Genomic DNA, 15677 nt, shown 5'->3' with positions numbered 1-15677 from the left:
GTGGCATTATGGGTGCAGCATGGCACCTTTGCTTTCCCTCACGGTGGCGTCTATGATGCTCCAGAATCAATTGTTTCGGGGTTTCTGGACAGTTTCTGCTACGAACCCATAATAACAACTGATCCTGTAGTGTCATAAAGGCCACTGTGAGGGGAAGCAAAGATGTCATGCTGCACCCATAAAGCCACTGAGTCACTAAAAGGTAAAATATGCACAAATGTATGTATATATTGTTTTTCATAGTGCACCTTTAAGCAATCACTGGTGAGCTGCCAGTCTTATTTCGAGATGAAGTGGGCTTTGTATTGAAAATGTTGATCATGTATGTATTTGACCTTTTTCCCCCCACCTCATGTCTCTCTTTTTGACCTCATGGATGATGAACCACAAATTGACTCCAGCTCCGAGCGTCTCCCACAGTCCCACCTCCCCCTCTGCCTGTGGTTGGGATCGGTCCATCACACGGGAAACCACTTGGAAATCTTCCCACCTCGCAGTCTTCACATCTTTGGCTACAAGAATGTCCCCCCACTGTGATCGTAGCTCGAGATGCGGCTTCTGCTTCCTGTCCGCCTGCATCTGTTCCCCCCAGCACTGATTTCAAATAGATAGGCCTGGGAACTGACCGCTCCAGCTGACGCACTCAAAGATGAAGAAAGAGGAGTAAAAAAAACAACTCAAAATTATACTTTCCCTATATGTCAGTCTAAAATGGGTCTCATACTAGCAAAAATGACAAAAATACATTTTATTTCCATAAACATAAAACAGTGCAAATATTTCCCATTCAAGGTACAACTACAATCAACATCAGGAAAACAGATTACACAATATTTATATAATTCCTGGTTTGGCCATGTTGCCAGTTGGTGTATTGTACGTAAGCAACAAAATCCCAAAGATGTAACTTCCGACTTCCAACCCCCACTGTGCACAGGATCAGATTTTATTTATGGCTTAGTCCGCTCTTACACGAATTACTCCCTTTTATTATTTCACCAGACCTTGTTTGATGTCCTGTTTTCTTCATATTGTGAACACATTAATGAACTTAGATCACCATAATTCATCTCTATACTTCTACACCATATTTTAACTCAACAAATATTTTTGGCTTAACAATAAGCACTTCTTCCAATAAATGAACTATAACTAAGAGGTTATGGAAGCATTTTAGGACACTTGAGGAGTATTGTCTGTTTGGGTCTCATGAACCAGCCATGAATCATTAAACACTTTTCTCAAAATAGTAGAGGGCCTAGGGTGCAGCCTTGCGGGAACTTACATTTTGGCCTTACAGCTGAAAGATGAAACTGTAGTTTTGTCAAATAAGTGGGTTATAAAAAGGTGCCTATTGAAATATAAAAAATAGTAGTCCATATTAAACCCATGCCATTTTTCTGCACATTTCCTTCATTAAAACCGAGGGAAGCTTGCTACGACCAGTCCACATAGCTTCAGTGTCTCTGACCCACAGCGCAGGGCAACAGTCTATGTGCAGTTCACCTACACCTGGAGTGCGTGGCCTCCAGAGCTTTCTGATGTCTCCGTTTGTTGAATCTTTTGATGTAGCTGTTGCTCCGTAGAAGGCCGTCGCCAGGCTTGAGTTTACCCCCAACAAGGGCCAACAGGTCAGAAGGAAGATGACGTCTCCGGTGATAGATCTGTCCCATTATGATGTATCTGGTCCCTAGAGAAGAGTAAGAGAAAATGTGAGAAAGGTTTTTTTTCCCCTGGTGAAAAAGGGCAGCCCTCGACAAAATGATACCGAAAATATAGTTTGGAAATCCTACTATTCATGTAACATCAATTTCTTTATCTATCTGTGACTGGACTAAATGAGCAGTAACACTCAAAAAAGGCATTATACTGGGTTAATATACAGCACACTCACCAAGTTTGATATCTGGACATGGTTTGCTGCATTTGAAAGTGTCCACAACCAGAAGACGGACTTTGAAGAAGAAGCTGTCAGGAGTCACATAGAGACGACTCATTTTGTAGAAACCATCACTGGTCACCATCAGAGTAATCAGACGCACTCCTTTACGCAACACATCGATGTCGTGGACAATACCATTGATGGCTAAGATAGGGACAAACAATGTAAAGTTAATGAAAACCTGCGAGGATTAAACTGCAACACCAATTCAGAAATGCTGTGACACAGAGAAACGCAAATCAATACAAGAACGTGAGCTGCAAATCTTTAGGTTTTAAGGATTACAGTGTCCTTTATTGTCCCCGTAGAAAAATATGTCCTCTTCATTAGACTGAAGTCTGAGTTTGGGAGTACCTTGCCGGAGGACTAGTCTATTGTACATGTTTTGGAGGCAAATCTATGAAAACAATTTATTCAAACTCAGACAACTGACTTCTGTTATTTGTAGGTAAATTATGAAATACAGTGCTTTATTGTTCATTTTCATATTGTATTCATTATATTGCATTATCAAATCTTTTGTTATCTTAATTTTACTGTGATCCATCAGTCATCTTCCCATACGTACCAAACTCGCTGTAGCAGTAGTGTTCCCGCTCATCCTTCTCCTTCCTGCACTCGCTCAAACAGAAGGCGTCGTGCGTAAAGTCAGACTCTGTACAACACAAAGACAGACAAAGCGAGTAAAGACCCTCAGCTAGGCCTCAACATGGAGCCAGACTCTCATTATACTGTCATTTCTAGAGACAAGTTCGTCAATACAAAACCCGCGCATTCCATATCGGGGGGCTAATAGGCGCAGCTAAATAGGGGGCTGCTTAACGTCTTAAGTGCTTGTTTCAAATCTTCACTGCGTGGCTTTTAGCTGTGTTCACAGTGACTTTCACATCAGATAATATTAATTGCAATGGATTGATAGAGAGTAGAAGGAGGCAGTCTTTGAGTTAAATTCATGGTTCTCTTTTTGGGTGTAGTACAAAATTCTGGGAGCGCGTGTGCAGGCCCACACTACTCTCTGTGTGATTTTAGGCTATGTTTTGCTACCGGTATTTTGAGGGGCCCATGGCACAATGTACAGCGCGATGCTCCAGTTTAAAGTGATTAAGTTCTAGAAAATGTAGATTAAATCGTTTTTTAACCTTTTTCTGCCCGATCCCATCAGATCACGAAAGCTAAGCAGGGTAAGGTGTGGTTAGTATTGGATGGAAGACCTGCTGGGGAGTGTGTGAGTGAGTGGCTGGTGGTGCAAGTTTGTTATGAATGAATAATGTACAATATTGGATAGCGACTTTGAGCATCTGAAAAAGCGCTATATAAGACTAATCTATTACAAAGGCAAGATATTGATCAATCATGTGCCGTATGTTTTGTAACATCTTTTAAATTGAATGATACAACTTAAGCGTAAAGTAAGTCTCTAAACTGCGGTGAGGATGCCACTCATGGTACTTGGGCTTCTTCATGTGATACTCTGTGCCATCAACAAATTTAGACTGCCATTTAATTTATATTTAATCAAAGTTCAGTTTTCTTAAAGAAAAAAAAAGGTCTAGACATAATTTGTTCAATTTAGGCGTTGTGTAATAATGATTTGATCTTTATCTTGGCCTGGTGACACTTGGAAGGTAAACTACTTAATGAAGTTTGAGAATCACTGACATAGATAGAGAATATAACCTTAAAGGAATAATATAAATACCTCTTTTAAGTACATCAAAGTGATAGAGAAGGCTGGAGGAGCGGCGATTGTAAAGCACGGAGGGGCGGCTGCTGTTTCGGGTCATGATTCCTGACTGGTAAATACTGGACTTGCCGGGACGGTTCTCCTCCGGGTCCATCATTTTGCGATTTGGGGCGTCTCTGCGGGGGATGCTGGCTGGAGTTTGAAGCTGAGGAGGCGGTGGAGGTGGGGGTCTGGGTCTGGAATTTGGGTGCACGTCTGGCTCGCTAGGCTGGGGTGCACTAGTGCTTGAGAGAGGGTCCTGTTGGGTTTTTTGTGCCGTTTTGTTAGTGAACGATGCAGTAGATCCTGTCAGTGGGACTTTTGGAAGCAAACCTGCACCCTGTCTGGTCTTCTCACTGTTGTGCTCCATCAGGCGGTCTGTCTTTAAACCCTTCTTGCTCTTATTGTGGAGGTTATGTTGACGGGACAGGGGAACAAGGTCGCTATGTTTTGGCCACATGGCAGAAGGCAGTGGATGCAGAGTGAACTTCGACTCGCTGGACCTGCTGCTCTTCTCCAGAAGCTCATTTATGGGCAAGGACGGCTCTTTGACCAACTGTCTGCTCTGGTTGCTCTGAGCAGCTTCTGCAAAACTGGCTGCACCCTTTTCAACCACAGTGTACAGCTCTATAAAAACAGACAATACATTTTATTAGCTGGAGTACATTTAGGATTATTGCACATATGCAATAATACTAATGTTAAACAAAAATACTTTACTCTTGAAACTATGGTCTCCATCTACATTAGTCACACTCACTCATGCACCAGTGTCACAATTGAGCCAAGGTAGTTGCAGTGTCTTGCCCAAGGACATAACAACAGCAGGCACTTGTGGGAGATTCTGGATTCAAACCGCCAACCCTCTGGTTATAGGATGACCCTCTACCATCGGTGCCACTGTCGCCCCAATGCATTAGTAATCTTTAATAACTACACTCAGGCAAAACTTGTGGTAACTCTGTACCATGTGTAATTAGTATTTACCACAGTCCTTTTCTTTTGTAAATGTTCAAAATAGGACAACAATGATTAAAAGCGATGGCTTTGGTCTGTTGTAATTATAGGCTCTGAATACTATCCCACTTTTTCTCATGTTTTCACAGAAAGTTTTATATTTATATTTCTAATGTATTGTATAAGCCATGTCGAACACATACAAGTAAATTAATTTTAGTCTTCAATCAGACTAATTTGAAAAATAAACAACAATAAGAACTAAAATTAAAATATCTAGTAAAAGAGAACAGAAAACTATTGGAACCCATTGTAGGCTATAAGGCCAGTCTTCAAAACTTACCATTAATAGTATGTTCCTCAGAGTTATAACAAGGAAACGTCTGCAGAAGGAGAAAAATAATAATCCTTGCCATTCTGTTTGGTGCTGTGTAGCTTATCCACGTCTACTACAGATCCAAGACTCGTTGAATTTTATACCGCAGTCTGGAAGTGAGGGATGGAGAAGATGGAAGGGGTGGAGCCTCGTTGACACAGCTTTGGCATTCCATTCATTCATAAAGCCTGCTTTATAAAAAAAGGGGAAAAAAAAGAAAGATCAGATCCCTGGAGATCTGTCACATTGAGATATTATAGCCAAGGCTACTGCCTTTTGCAGGTGTTCGTTTTTTTGTTTTTGTTTTAATTATTTACTTTTTTATTTTTTGGGTTAATTATTTTTTTGGTGCGCATTAATCTTTGCTGCTCCCCAGTGGTCACTTAGAAGACTTGCATGCGTTCATTGTGGATTCCAGCTGTTTAGCGGGCAGATGTTTCGGTGAAAGGTTGTTGCTTATTTTAATATAAAGCAGAAAGACCTTTAAATTCTGTCTTTAAAATGTTTCTCTCTGTTATTCGACCTAAATCTTTATTTTAATTTTTTTAATTTATTTATTTTTAATCTCATCTTATCTTAAACTATGATACAGGCTGTAACATGCTCTTTTAATAAATAGCCACAGCGCCCTTTCTTGTTTTTAGGCCATCTTAAAACCATCTTGGGACCTCAGTAACTCAACCCATTAGAGTAGGCAATATGATGTCACAGCATGGTAACAGAAGCCAAATAAGTGACAATATTGAATTTTAATGTTGTGTTTAAAACTGACTTGGTATAAGCATTTATAGCCTATAGCATAAGCACATTTTCTCGGTTTCCAGTTTTTCATTAAATATTGACAAATAGCTATTAGCCATATAGCTCTAAACATTTGAAATGTTCATCTATTTAATTAACTGTAAAGCTATGACAAATGACGAATACACCTTTTAATGTATTAGGCTAATTCTGGGGATGTCTGCATTCTGAGTGAAGGTTATTTCTTAATACTCATTTTAATAACTTGAATTGCTCGGATACATGATTGACATTGTTCTCTATTGTTTGCGTTTCATAGTTGCCTCATTGATATGGACCGGCGCATTTTTTTCGGACAATTCTCTTGACCTTCTAAAAGAAAGTTAAATACGACCCAGATGGGACTCGAACCCACAATCCCCAGCTCCGGAGGCTGATGCCTTATCCATTAGGCCACTGGGTCATTACGTCGCCTTAACGGCGGAAATACGTCATAAATACCTTCATCCATGTCTAAAGCTTCTACTTGTTAAAGCTTTTACTTGTTAAAGACACAAGTTACACCCGCCGAAGGAGGGGCAACGCAACGCTTGATTTTAAGATTAAATCATTAAAGCATCGACGCAGTAAGAGCAGGTCCGAGCATTTAGAGATCCGACACCGAGCGCAGGATATAAGATATGTGCCACGAATACGCATGAACAGTGAACGCAACGTGCTTCTGTCATCTCGCGAGATTTGGCGATGGTAACCCCTGACAACGGTGGCGGTGGTTGGTGTATTTATATAAAAAAAGGAGGTGCTTGGAGATTTTTGACCAATCACGAAAACATCAAGATACGCCAGCAAAATATTCAGGAAAAATATACACGGCGGTTGTAAGGTAAGATCAGAGCACATGCTTTACATGGAAAGCTACATAATACGCTAGTCTTGGTGGTGAGGAAAGCCAGGTTTTCTTAGCTCAGTCATCGTGATCATAGTGTCAACTTATAACACGGTATAAGATGTCTTGACTCTTGTACCGTGGTTGTTACACATGCATGGTGAACAGACCAGTTTAGCAGCAGTCTTGCTCTTGTCATCATTTGTACTTTTATTTTCCCCTTACACGCAAAGTCGTGGTTTCGCGTTGATCTATAAAACACAATCATCATGGCCTGGCCTTGAGTAACAATTTCATCTATCAGGACCATGGATTCAGACCCTCTGTTCACGGGAGACAGTTGTGCTGCTCAACGGTCAGCAATGCAAGCTGGACCCAGCTGCGACACCCGAGCAAGACTCTGCCAGTTCAAAAACAAGGGAAAAGACGCAAATGCAAGTTTGTACCTTTTAGTAGTGAAACAAAGATCTTACGCCTTAAGGTTAACTGTTATCTGTCGTAAAACTAACTTGTTTTTATTCTGTCACTGTAGGAGCTAAGGCGCAGGAGAGCGGAAGTAAACGTGGAGCTGCGTAAAGCTAAAAAAGATGAACAGATCCAAAAGAAGAGAAATGTTGTTTCGCAGCATAACGAACAGGTGAAGTTGGTATAGACAACACATTTTAGTTAAAACATTGTAAGATTCTCCATGGGGTTAAGATCAGGACTCTGTGGTGGTCAATTCATGTGTGAAAATTATGTCTCATGCTCCTTGAACAACTCTTTCACATCCCTACAAATCCTGGCATTGTCATCTTGAAATGCGCCTGTGTCATCAGGGGAAACAAAATCCTTTGTTGGAATAACTTGGTCATTTAGTAAACTCAGTTAGACAGCTGACCAATTTAGGTGCATTATGTTGCTGAAACTAGACCGACCAATCTCAAACATTTTACCTGGTTAAAGGTTACATAATAACTAAAAGAATGCAACCCAATGCTAAGGTGTGCGGCCTTTATTCAAATTGTTTTGACACATTTTTCTATACATAAAGCTTCCTCAGTGGACAGTTGATGAGATTTTGGAAGGGGTAAACAGCCAAAGTTTAGTTCATCAGCTACAGGCAACACAAGCTGCCCGGTAAGGTCTTTTTTCTTTTATTTTTTTGTGAATCTGTAGAGCCATTGTTCCATCTTTTTGTTGAAAATCTATTAAGCCATTTCTTTTTCTTTCCACACAGAAAGCTTCTATCGAGAGAAATCCATCCTCCAATTGACAGCATAATTTCTGCTGGCCTTATACCCAAATTTGTTTGGTTTTTGATATTATCTGAATGTCCTCCAATTCAATTTGAGGCTGCATGGGCTCTGACAAACATTGCTTCTGGAAAGTCCGAACAGACAAGAGCTGTTGTGGAAGCAGGGGCTGTTTCAGCATTTATTAATCTGGTGTCGTCCCCTCACCCACACATCAGCGAACAGGCAATCTGGGCTTTGGGGAACATTGCAGGTAATTTACAATGTCAATTTGACTTTTCAGACAAAGCTGTTGATCTTTTTTATGTTTTTGCAATAGTGCAGTTGCCTTGCATGTTAGAAAAAACAGTTTGTTAAATCAGTTTCTGTTTTATGATCCTTTTAGTATGACATATCATCATTTTTTATGTTTATTAGGCGATGGACCTGACTTCAGAGACATGGTACTCAAACATGGAGGTCTTAAACCATTGGTGACATTGCTGGATGTACCTGATCTATGCGTCTATCCAGTAAGTATTATGCTAGAATAATGCATGTGAATACTGCACTCTACCAGAGTTAAATATACGTATGTATTTAAACTCAATACACGTCAATACCATCCCTCCAGTCTGATTACCTACGTAATCTCACTTGGACCATATCCAACCTGTGCCGAAATAAGAACCCTGCTCCTCCTTTGAAAGCAGTGGAGCAGATGCTTCCAGCTCTTTCCCGCCTCCTTCATCACAGCGACATACCAGTCCTTGCAGATACCTGTTGGGCTTTGTCCTATTTGACGGATGGCTCCAATGAGAGGATAGAGGTGGTGGTACAAGCTGGGCTGGTGCCTCTGTTGGTTCGCTTGTTATCATGTGGAGAAATTCCCATTGTGGTATGAAAAATGTTTTTGTTTTTAAAATAGTTTCATGCCATGGTGATACTGTATATCCTAACTTTTTTTCTTAACTGGCAAAATCTGCCGACAGACACCTGCATTGCGATCACTGGGCAACATTGTGACAGGCACAGATGAGCAGACGCAGTGTGTGCTGAATGCAGGTGCCTTGGCTATGTTCCCTCAGTTGCTCCGCCACACGAGGCCTAACCTCCAAAAAGAAGCAGCATGGACAGTTTCCAATATAACTGCTGGCAAGGAGAGCCAGATCCAGGAGGTTATAGATGCCGGGTTGATTCCCATCCTTGTTGAAATTCTCAGACATGTAAGAATGCCGTAAACAACGGTTTCTCTGTGGTACATGGTTATAGTATACAAGCAATATGTATATTTATATGTTTGTACAGGGAGATTACAAAACTCAAAAAGAGGCGCTGTGGGCTGTCACTAATTACACAAGTGGAGGAAACATTGAGCAACTGGCTTACCTTGTTCACTGTGAAGTGCTACCATCCTTGTTTCGACTTCTGTCTGCAAAAGACAGCAAAATCATCTTGATTATTTTGGATGCGATTGTGAATATTTTACAGGTACTGTACATTTTGAAAACATCTGACTTTGTTTGTAATGCTATATGTTCTGTACTAGGGGTGCCAAATCATTATGATACTGATTGATTCTTAAAATAATATTACTCAAGGTCAAGTCAAAAGTAGTTTCTTAAAACTTCACTTAAAAGTACTTTTTACTTGGTACCCTCCTCTGGTGAAGGGGATGCACTGAGAGCATTTAAATCAATTGCAATAAAAGTGTTAGTTTGTATATCTGTTTCATTACTTCTATACATTTCAGATGGCTGAGAAAACTGGAGAGATCGACAAACTCAGCCTAACATTCGAGGAGTATGGGGGGATTGAAAAGATTGAAGGACTACAAAGCCATGAGAATGAAGCAGTCTATAAAGCAGCCCTTAATATAATTGACCGCTTTTTCTCACTCGATGTAAGTATCCTAACCGACCGAGACGGTTTAAGGCACTCTTGAAGTGGGCATTCGATGTTTAGGGTGTAAGGGCTAAAGCTGCTCTTTTCAAATGCTGTCGTCTCTCTCTTTAAGAATGAAGATGACGAGTCGGTGACCTCTGAGGCCACAGCAGATGGATATGCCTTTCAGGCACCACAAAACAAAAGCACTTTTCAATTTTGATACATACACCGCGGCCTTTGCGACATCTTAAGAAGTGTGTCTGTTTTCTTGTTTTTTTACAATTTAACAATTCGTTGTTTGAACAAGTTAATTACCATTAAAATGTAATTGCACATTGCCTTTTTTTGTCGCTGTGACGTTCAATCAAAATGCATCTCACCACAAGAGGGCATCCTGCTATTCCTTTTCCCATTGGTTAAAAAGACATTAAGAAAAATGTCCACCATAAACTGTTTTTAATGAATAATGTCTTATTGAGGAATTAATCCCACTCCTATCTGTATGTTACAAGGTGTGATAAACTCACAATGGTTTTCATCAATACCTAAATCTGTTTACTAAGTAGAAGCACAGATACAGAGAGAATATTCTTCTTTACTATCAGATGAAAATGCTCAAGTAATGTTGCAGCACATTCTAATGTACTGTTTGTACGATATATATTCTTATTACACAGAACAGCCCGAATGTGTGAAACTTGTTTTCTGACTTTATTATTATTGTGGTGATTTTGTTCCGAGCGATATAGATTCTCCGACTGCATATCCACAAAGATTATTATTATAGTAATAGTAATAATAACAATAATAGCAGTAATAATAATAATGTTTAAACTATAAATAGGCTACTTTTACTTGTCATTAATTTGAAAGTGGTAGTGGAGTAGAAACTGCAGGACACAGGTTCAAAAACGTAGTGAAGGCAAAGTACAAATGTATGGTAGTATGTGTATTCATTATGTCAAGGAACACTTTGTTTCCAGGTTATTTCCGGGATGCTTTTACGCTGACAGGCCTGACCGGGTGTGCGCTTCATTTGTGGTACCTCCTCTATGTTTACAGCGCGCGACTGCTCACTTTTAACCTGGCTAACACCAGGCTGCTGTGTGCGCTCGAATTATTTCGAACTGCACAACAGCCTGGGGACCATGGCCGACATCTCCGGTGGATTTGGGAACCAATCACAGAGCGAGGAGGGACGGCAAGACGATGACGCGCTATTCGATATATGGAAGCTTGTAGTTTATTTACGGATAATAAAAAAAAAGTTTATTTACGGATCCAACGTGACAGCAGCAGACACGATGGTATTTTTTGATCAAGCTTTAGACCTTGTTCTAAATAGTTTATATTCAAAAGTTTACAGCGGGTACGTCATACGTCATCTCATACGATGATACGATTGGCCATGGCTACGTGCAGACGCAAGAGACTTTTTTTTTTTTTTTTTCGTATCGCCCAATAAACGGCTATGGACGCTCGTAAACCACACCTCTCCTACGGGAAAATGAATTGGTGGTCCCCAGACTAAATATCACTTGTGATTTTAGTCTGGTGTTAGCCAGGCTAGCTCACTTTAGTATCACGACCAACTTCAGTCTGAGCAGCAGCACAGAGTCACGGACGCAGCGAAGCCTACCCGGATGGAGGGCTAGACTGTTACAGCACTTGCTTTGACCGAACCCCTTCTTTCATCGCACATTTTAATCGGGATATTAATATTTGAACTATTTTTAAGGCGGCCCTCAAAGGATCGATATTTTCAGTGACGCGATTACATTTTGTTGCACACTTATAACCGTCCGCGTGATATGCTATGGTGTTTCTACGAGCTAACTTGAAGCTAACAGCGCCAGGGTTGTTTTGGGGGATACGTTCTTGATAAACCCCTTTGCGTATACATGAGTTAAATATTTTTTTTAGAAGTTTGTCAAGCTGGAATACAAAAGGGAATGTCTAACCAAGGAGTGAGGAGAAATGGCCCGGTAAAGCTGCGATTGACAGGTAAGAGCATTTAAATCCCCGATTCGCTAGTAGCAAGTTAGCTTGTTAGCCAGCCATGCTAACTAACGTTACTATTGCACTGCACAAACATGACTGATCTCCTCGTTAGGTCGATGCTCACTATTTGCTTCAGGTTGTGGCTGGAGTTGCTTGACTGAAAAGATGAGTGTGTCATCAAGCTTTACCACGAATTAGTTGAATTTGCAGGCAACGCTGTTAATCGTCGGTGGCTTTGTTTTATAATTAATTCACAGAGCCATCTTACTTTGGATTGGATTGGATTGGATTCCCATTGCATTCAGGCATCAAAATATATCCATAATGTTTCATGGTATGGTGCACTTATTTGGGAATTAAAGGCTCTATACCTGATTTTGTTTCTGGTGGTGGAACAATATTCATGTTTTCCTCTTATAGTTTATTGTGGGGAAAACACTGTGCATCTAATTTCTATCTAAAGGTTTTTTTTTTTTAGCATTTATGTGACAGTGACCCTGAAAAGTGACCCTGTCAGTTGTGAAAAGTCCCAATGAACTCGTGCATGTGAAGAATTGAGATGATACAAATGTATAAGTTCGAACTATAAATAAACATTTTAATTTAATGGCTTCTGCTTTCACCTTTTTTTTTTTTTTTTTAAAGCGAGAGATAGAAATGAGGTATAGGGCGTTTTGATGTCTTTTGGTCTGTTTCAGCTGGTATTGTGTGTTTCACGGAGGTGGAATTTGTTGAGTTGAAATGAACTTTATGTATTTATGTAGCAAATAAAGTCCTCCTCAGCCTTCCTTACTCCTGGCCTAACCTGAGTTTTGTTTTTCTCCCCTCTGCACATGGGGAATGGTTTTAAAGAAATGCTACAGTGGTGTTCAGGAGGAATCCCAGGAATGTAAAATCTCACAGAGGGTATGTGAGTGCTTCTAGTTCACAGACACAGCCTCATCCTTCTGTCCTTCGTCTCTGCAGAGCCATTAGGGTTCACACAGGGATCCACTGAGCGGTGCATTCATTACATATACAAAGATTACTTGAGTGAACTAAAAGTCTTGGTTTATGTATCTCAAAGCGCGTGTTTCGGGTTAACTACCAGCTGCTGCGCTGTGGTCTTCTAGTGGGGCAGATATTTGTTCTCTCCTTGATCTACTAAGCTCTTCTGCTAAAGTTCTGGTTCGTCTATTCAGGCATCTTCAAAGTCAAGGGAAGGTGATGTTTGTTGCATTTACCTTTGTGGCAAAAAATCTCATTAAATATGCTGCCACACAACATGTTTATGGAAGTAGAGTCGAGCAACTTTCTAATCATACGGCTTTGATTAGAAAGTTGTAAAACACTTTTTTCAGAAACTGCATTTTTTTCACTACAGAAAAGGCTATTAACTACTATATAGCTCAAGAATTCAATAATGAAATGTATTATTATATTATAACATTTTGCTTTAATTTTTTGGGGGTGTTGTGTTGTGTACTGGGGCTGGGACGATACACTTTTGTCATCGTAATGAAGTGCTGTGTAACTCTTACTGGAAAACAAGTGCATGATTAAATTGATTCCAAACACAAGTAATGATACTTGCTATTGCAGCAGAAGTATTGAGATTCAATAGGATACGACATTTTGTCCCAGACCTAGTGTTTACACTGGAGTGGCTTAGTCCCACTCCCTGGCAGTCCCTGCTCACTTTCTTTATGCCATAACTCAAATCCACTCACCTTGGCCTCAGACTTTGTTCCTTATCTGAACTGAGCTGTCACTGGCTTTGCAGCGGAGCCTTTCTATCCGATCCATTTCCTCCATTAGTGACCAGTTGGCACACAGCTGCAGCCGTGGGGACTGATGGGAAAATCATATCTGGATTCTTCCACTGCGACGCAAGGAGACCTCTTTACTGTCCCTTCATAGCAGCTCTGTGTTTGTGTATCATTGGTGTTGATTGTCTGGTTCTCACATTAAATACTGGAGGTTCATGCATCATAAATCCCTGCACATGTGCGTCACCCTTTATCAGGAAGCAGAATTAATCTGATCAAAGACCTGTACAAGCTAACGATGAATCTATCAATGACTTATCAATAAATCTTCTATTCAAGAGTTATCCATTTTTTCTAAATATTTGTGACTAAATCCAATCATAAGCCCTAATCTGGTTGGGTATCTTCAAGCTTTGCGCAAGGCCTCGTGTTGTGTTTAACATGGGCTTGATTTGTGAAACAAGTGCTTTGCCTAAAATTGCACCTGGCATTGGCAAGTGTCTGGAATAAACATTCAAAATGTTCAACTTCTGCGCATAGCTCTTTCATTCAGTTGTGTATATTTAAGGTGCTGAAAAGGCATAAATGTGAGATTAAGGTGCGTTTAATAGGGGTCTAAGCTCTGAAATGTGGAGCAGGTTTTATTGAGTGATTCATCGCTACACGACAGCTGACTCATACGTGACATGGTGTTGCTGTTTTATGTCCACAACTGTCTCAAGTGCCATTTTGGATCACACTAGTGCATAGTGCTCTAAATAGTGCATAGTGCCCTAAGTAGCATTTGAATTATATCTTAAGGCTAGCACATTCTTTGCAATTGTTTCAAAATTACAATGTGAATGGTTGCAATGATCAAATAACAAAGCTTCAGTTATTTAGGCAATGTAATGCCATTTGCAAGAAAAAACGGGTCTGTTTCTTTGAATAAAACCCAATCGATTTCTGTAGATCTAGGTTTAGATTTGACTAACATTTTCTGAAATGCAATCAATTATTGTAGTAGTTTTACAGTAGTGTTTACTCATTACTGAATTTGAATTGCCGAATTTGATAACCACTAAGATCCACAGGAAACATAATAGATGGAGCAGACCTGTCAGTACCTCCTGCAGATAAAGGGGTTGGGGAGAGGGGGGAGGGTTGGGCCATTGGGAGCGTTGGGCCGCAATGAGAACAAATGTGGACAAATACTGCCTTCTGGTGCGGGTTATGAAATCATTCAGAGGCCTCAAGGCTCATAAAACAGAAAAGAAATCGCTAATATCTGAACTATGAAGGTAAGCACCTTGCAAAGGTTATGCTAACACCAGCTTAAGTTGCGCTAATATCGGCAAAATTTCCTTTTAAAACAGCGCTATGATGTTGTGAAATATTCAATCAGTATGTATATCCTTTTCAATCATAACACTTCAATAAATGGCATTTGGTTGAACTTTTTACACATTTTGAGGTGACTATATTACTTAAAATAATTTCTTACCGTATCGCAATACGGATCAGCCCCTAAGTATCGTGATACATGTCAGATCGTCCCAGGCCGACTAAGTAATCATCTCAATCATTGACTTAATGCCATGCGTTCTTTAACTGGAGGTGAAAACATCTAAAATGGCGATAGGGGAGCGTTGGGTCAAATTTTGGGAGCATTGGGCCAAATAGAAGGCATTGATGTCTCAAGCCTTTCATCCTTGACACCTGGTATATATGACAGGGTGATATGGCCTCAAATCTTTATATCACGATATAAAAAAGAAATATCAGGATGGTCTATTTTGTTTGCAAACCCAGACAAGGATGAACTTATTAGAACTTATTCATCCAGAGACCGTTGTTCACATGCTGTTCCCCTTTGTCTGTAGGAGGTCAGTAAAGATCTCATCCTTGTATTACATTTCCTGTGGATCTTAGTGGTTATCAACTTAAATAAGTCAAGTTCATTAATGACGAACAAAACGGTTTATGAGTTTTTTATTTGTTTTTCTAAGTGACGGACCTGTTTCATGTTTCAGTTTTGTACATTTGACCAAATTAACAATAAAACATCTATAAGATATCTTCCTGTCATAGATACATTTTAGTATGTTAACCCTTCAGAATTGTGGCCCAGTGCTCCCCTTGGGTCATTGCAATAATTTAAATTTAATTTATTCCGTTTCTGTTGAATATTAAAGCGTCATGATTTAGAGGGCTCTACACATG

The 15677-nt window shown here is 40.1% G+C and overlaps 3 protein-coding genes across 3 annotated transcripts in view; 2 read left to right on the top strand and 1 right to left on the bottom strand.

Moving 5' to 3' along the window:
• Positions 1-330: 330 nt before the first annotated feature.
• LOC306960238 (UPF0450 protein C17orf58 homolog) lies at positions 331-5086 on the bottom strand. The gene is made up of 5 exons (XM_079552606.1): positions 4966-5086; positions 3642-4292; positions 2511-2597; positions 1895-2086; positions 331-1690 (listed from the first exon to the last, which is right to left on the bottom strand). Exons 1-5 carry the CDS (start codon positions 5036-5038, stop codon positions 1503-1505), a joined length of 1191 nt encoding a protein of 396 aa, XP_079408732.1. The 5' UTR covers positions 5039-5086; the 3' UTR covers positions 331-1502.
• Positions 5087-6514: 1428 nt separating this feature from the next.
• LOC306961518 (importin subunit alpha-1-like) lies at positions 6515-9990 on the top strand. Its single transcript, XM_079554285.1, has 11 exons — positions 6515-6622; positions 6930-7059; positions 7158-7262; positions 7659-7744; positions 7845-8113; positions 8278-8372; positions 8474-8737; positions 8832-9065; positions 9148-9330; positions 9593-9742; positions 9857-9990. Exons 2-11 carry the CDS (start codon positions 6934-6936, stop codon positions 9944-9946), a joined length of 1602 nt encoding a protein of 533 aa, XP_079410411.1. The 5' UTR covers positions 6515-6622; positions 6930-6933; the 3' UTR covers positions 9947-9990.
• A 1324-nt stretch (positions 9991-11314) lies between these two features.
• The window catches only part of LOC306960329 (E3 ubiquitin-protein ligase SMURF2-like), a 33122-nt gene continuing 28759 nt past the window's right edge, over positions 11315-15677 (top strand). Inside the window, exon 1 of the mRNA XM_079552751.1 lies at positions 11315-11730. Coding sequence (XP_079408877.1) covers positions 11679-11730 — 52 coding nt within the window. The 5' untranslated portion in view covers positions 11315-11678. The remainder of the gene's footprint in view (positions 11731-15677) is intronic.

The sequence above is a fragment of the Gobius niger genome (assembly GCF_951799975.1).
Source record: "Gobius niger genome assembly, chromosome: 3".
Classification (NCBI taxonomy): domain Eukaryota; kingdom Metazoa; phylum Chordata; class Actinopteri; order Gobiiformes; family Gobiidae; genus Gobius; species Gobius niger.
This window is presented reverse-complemented; position numbering and strand designations above follow the sequence as displayed.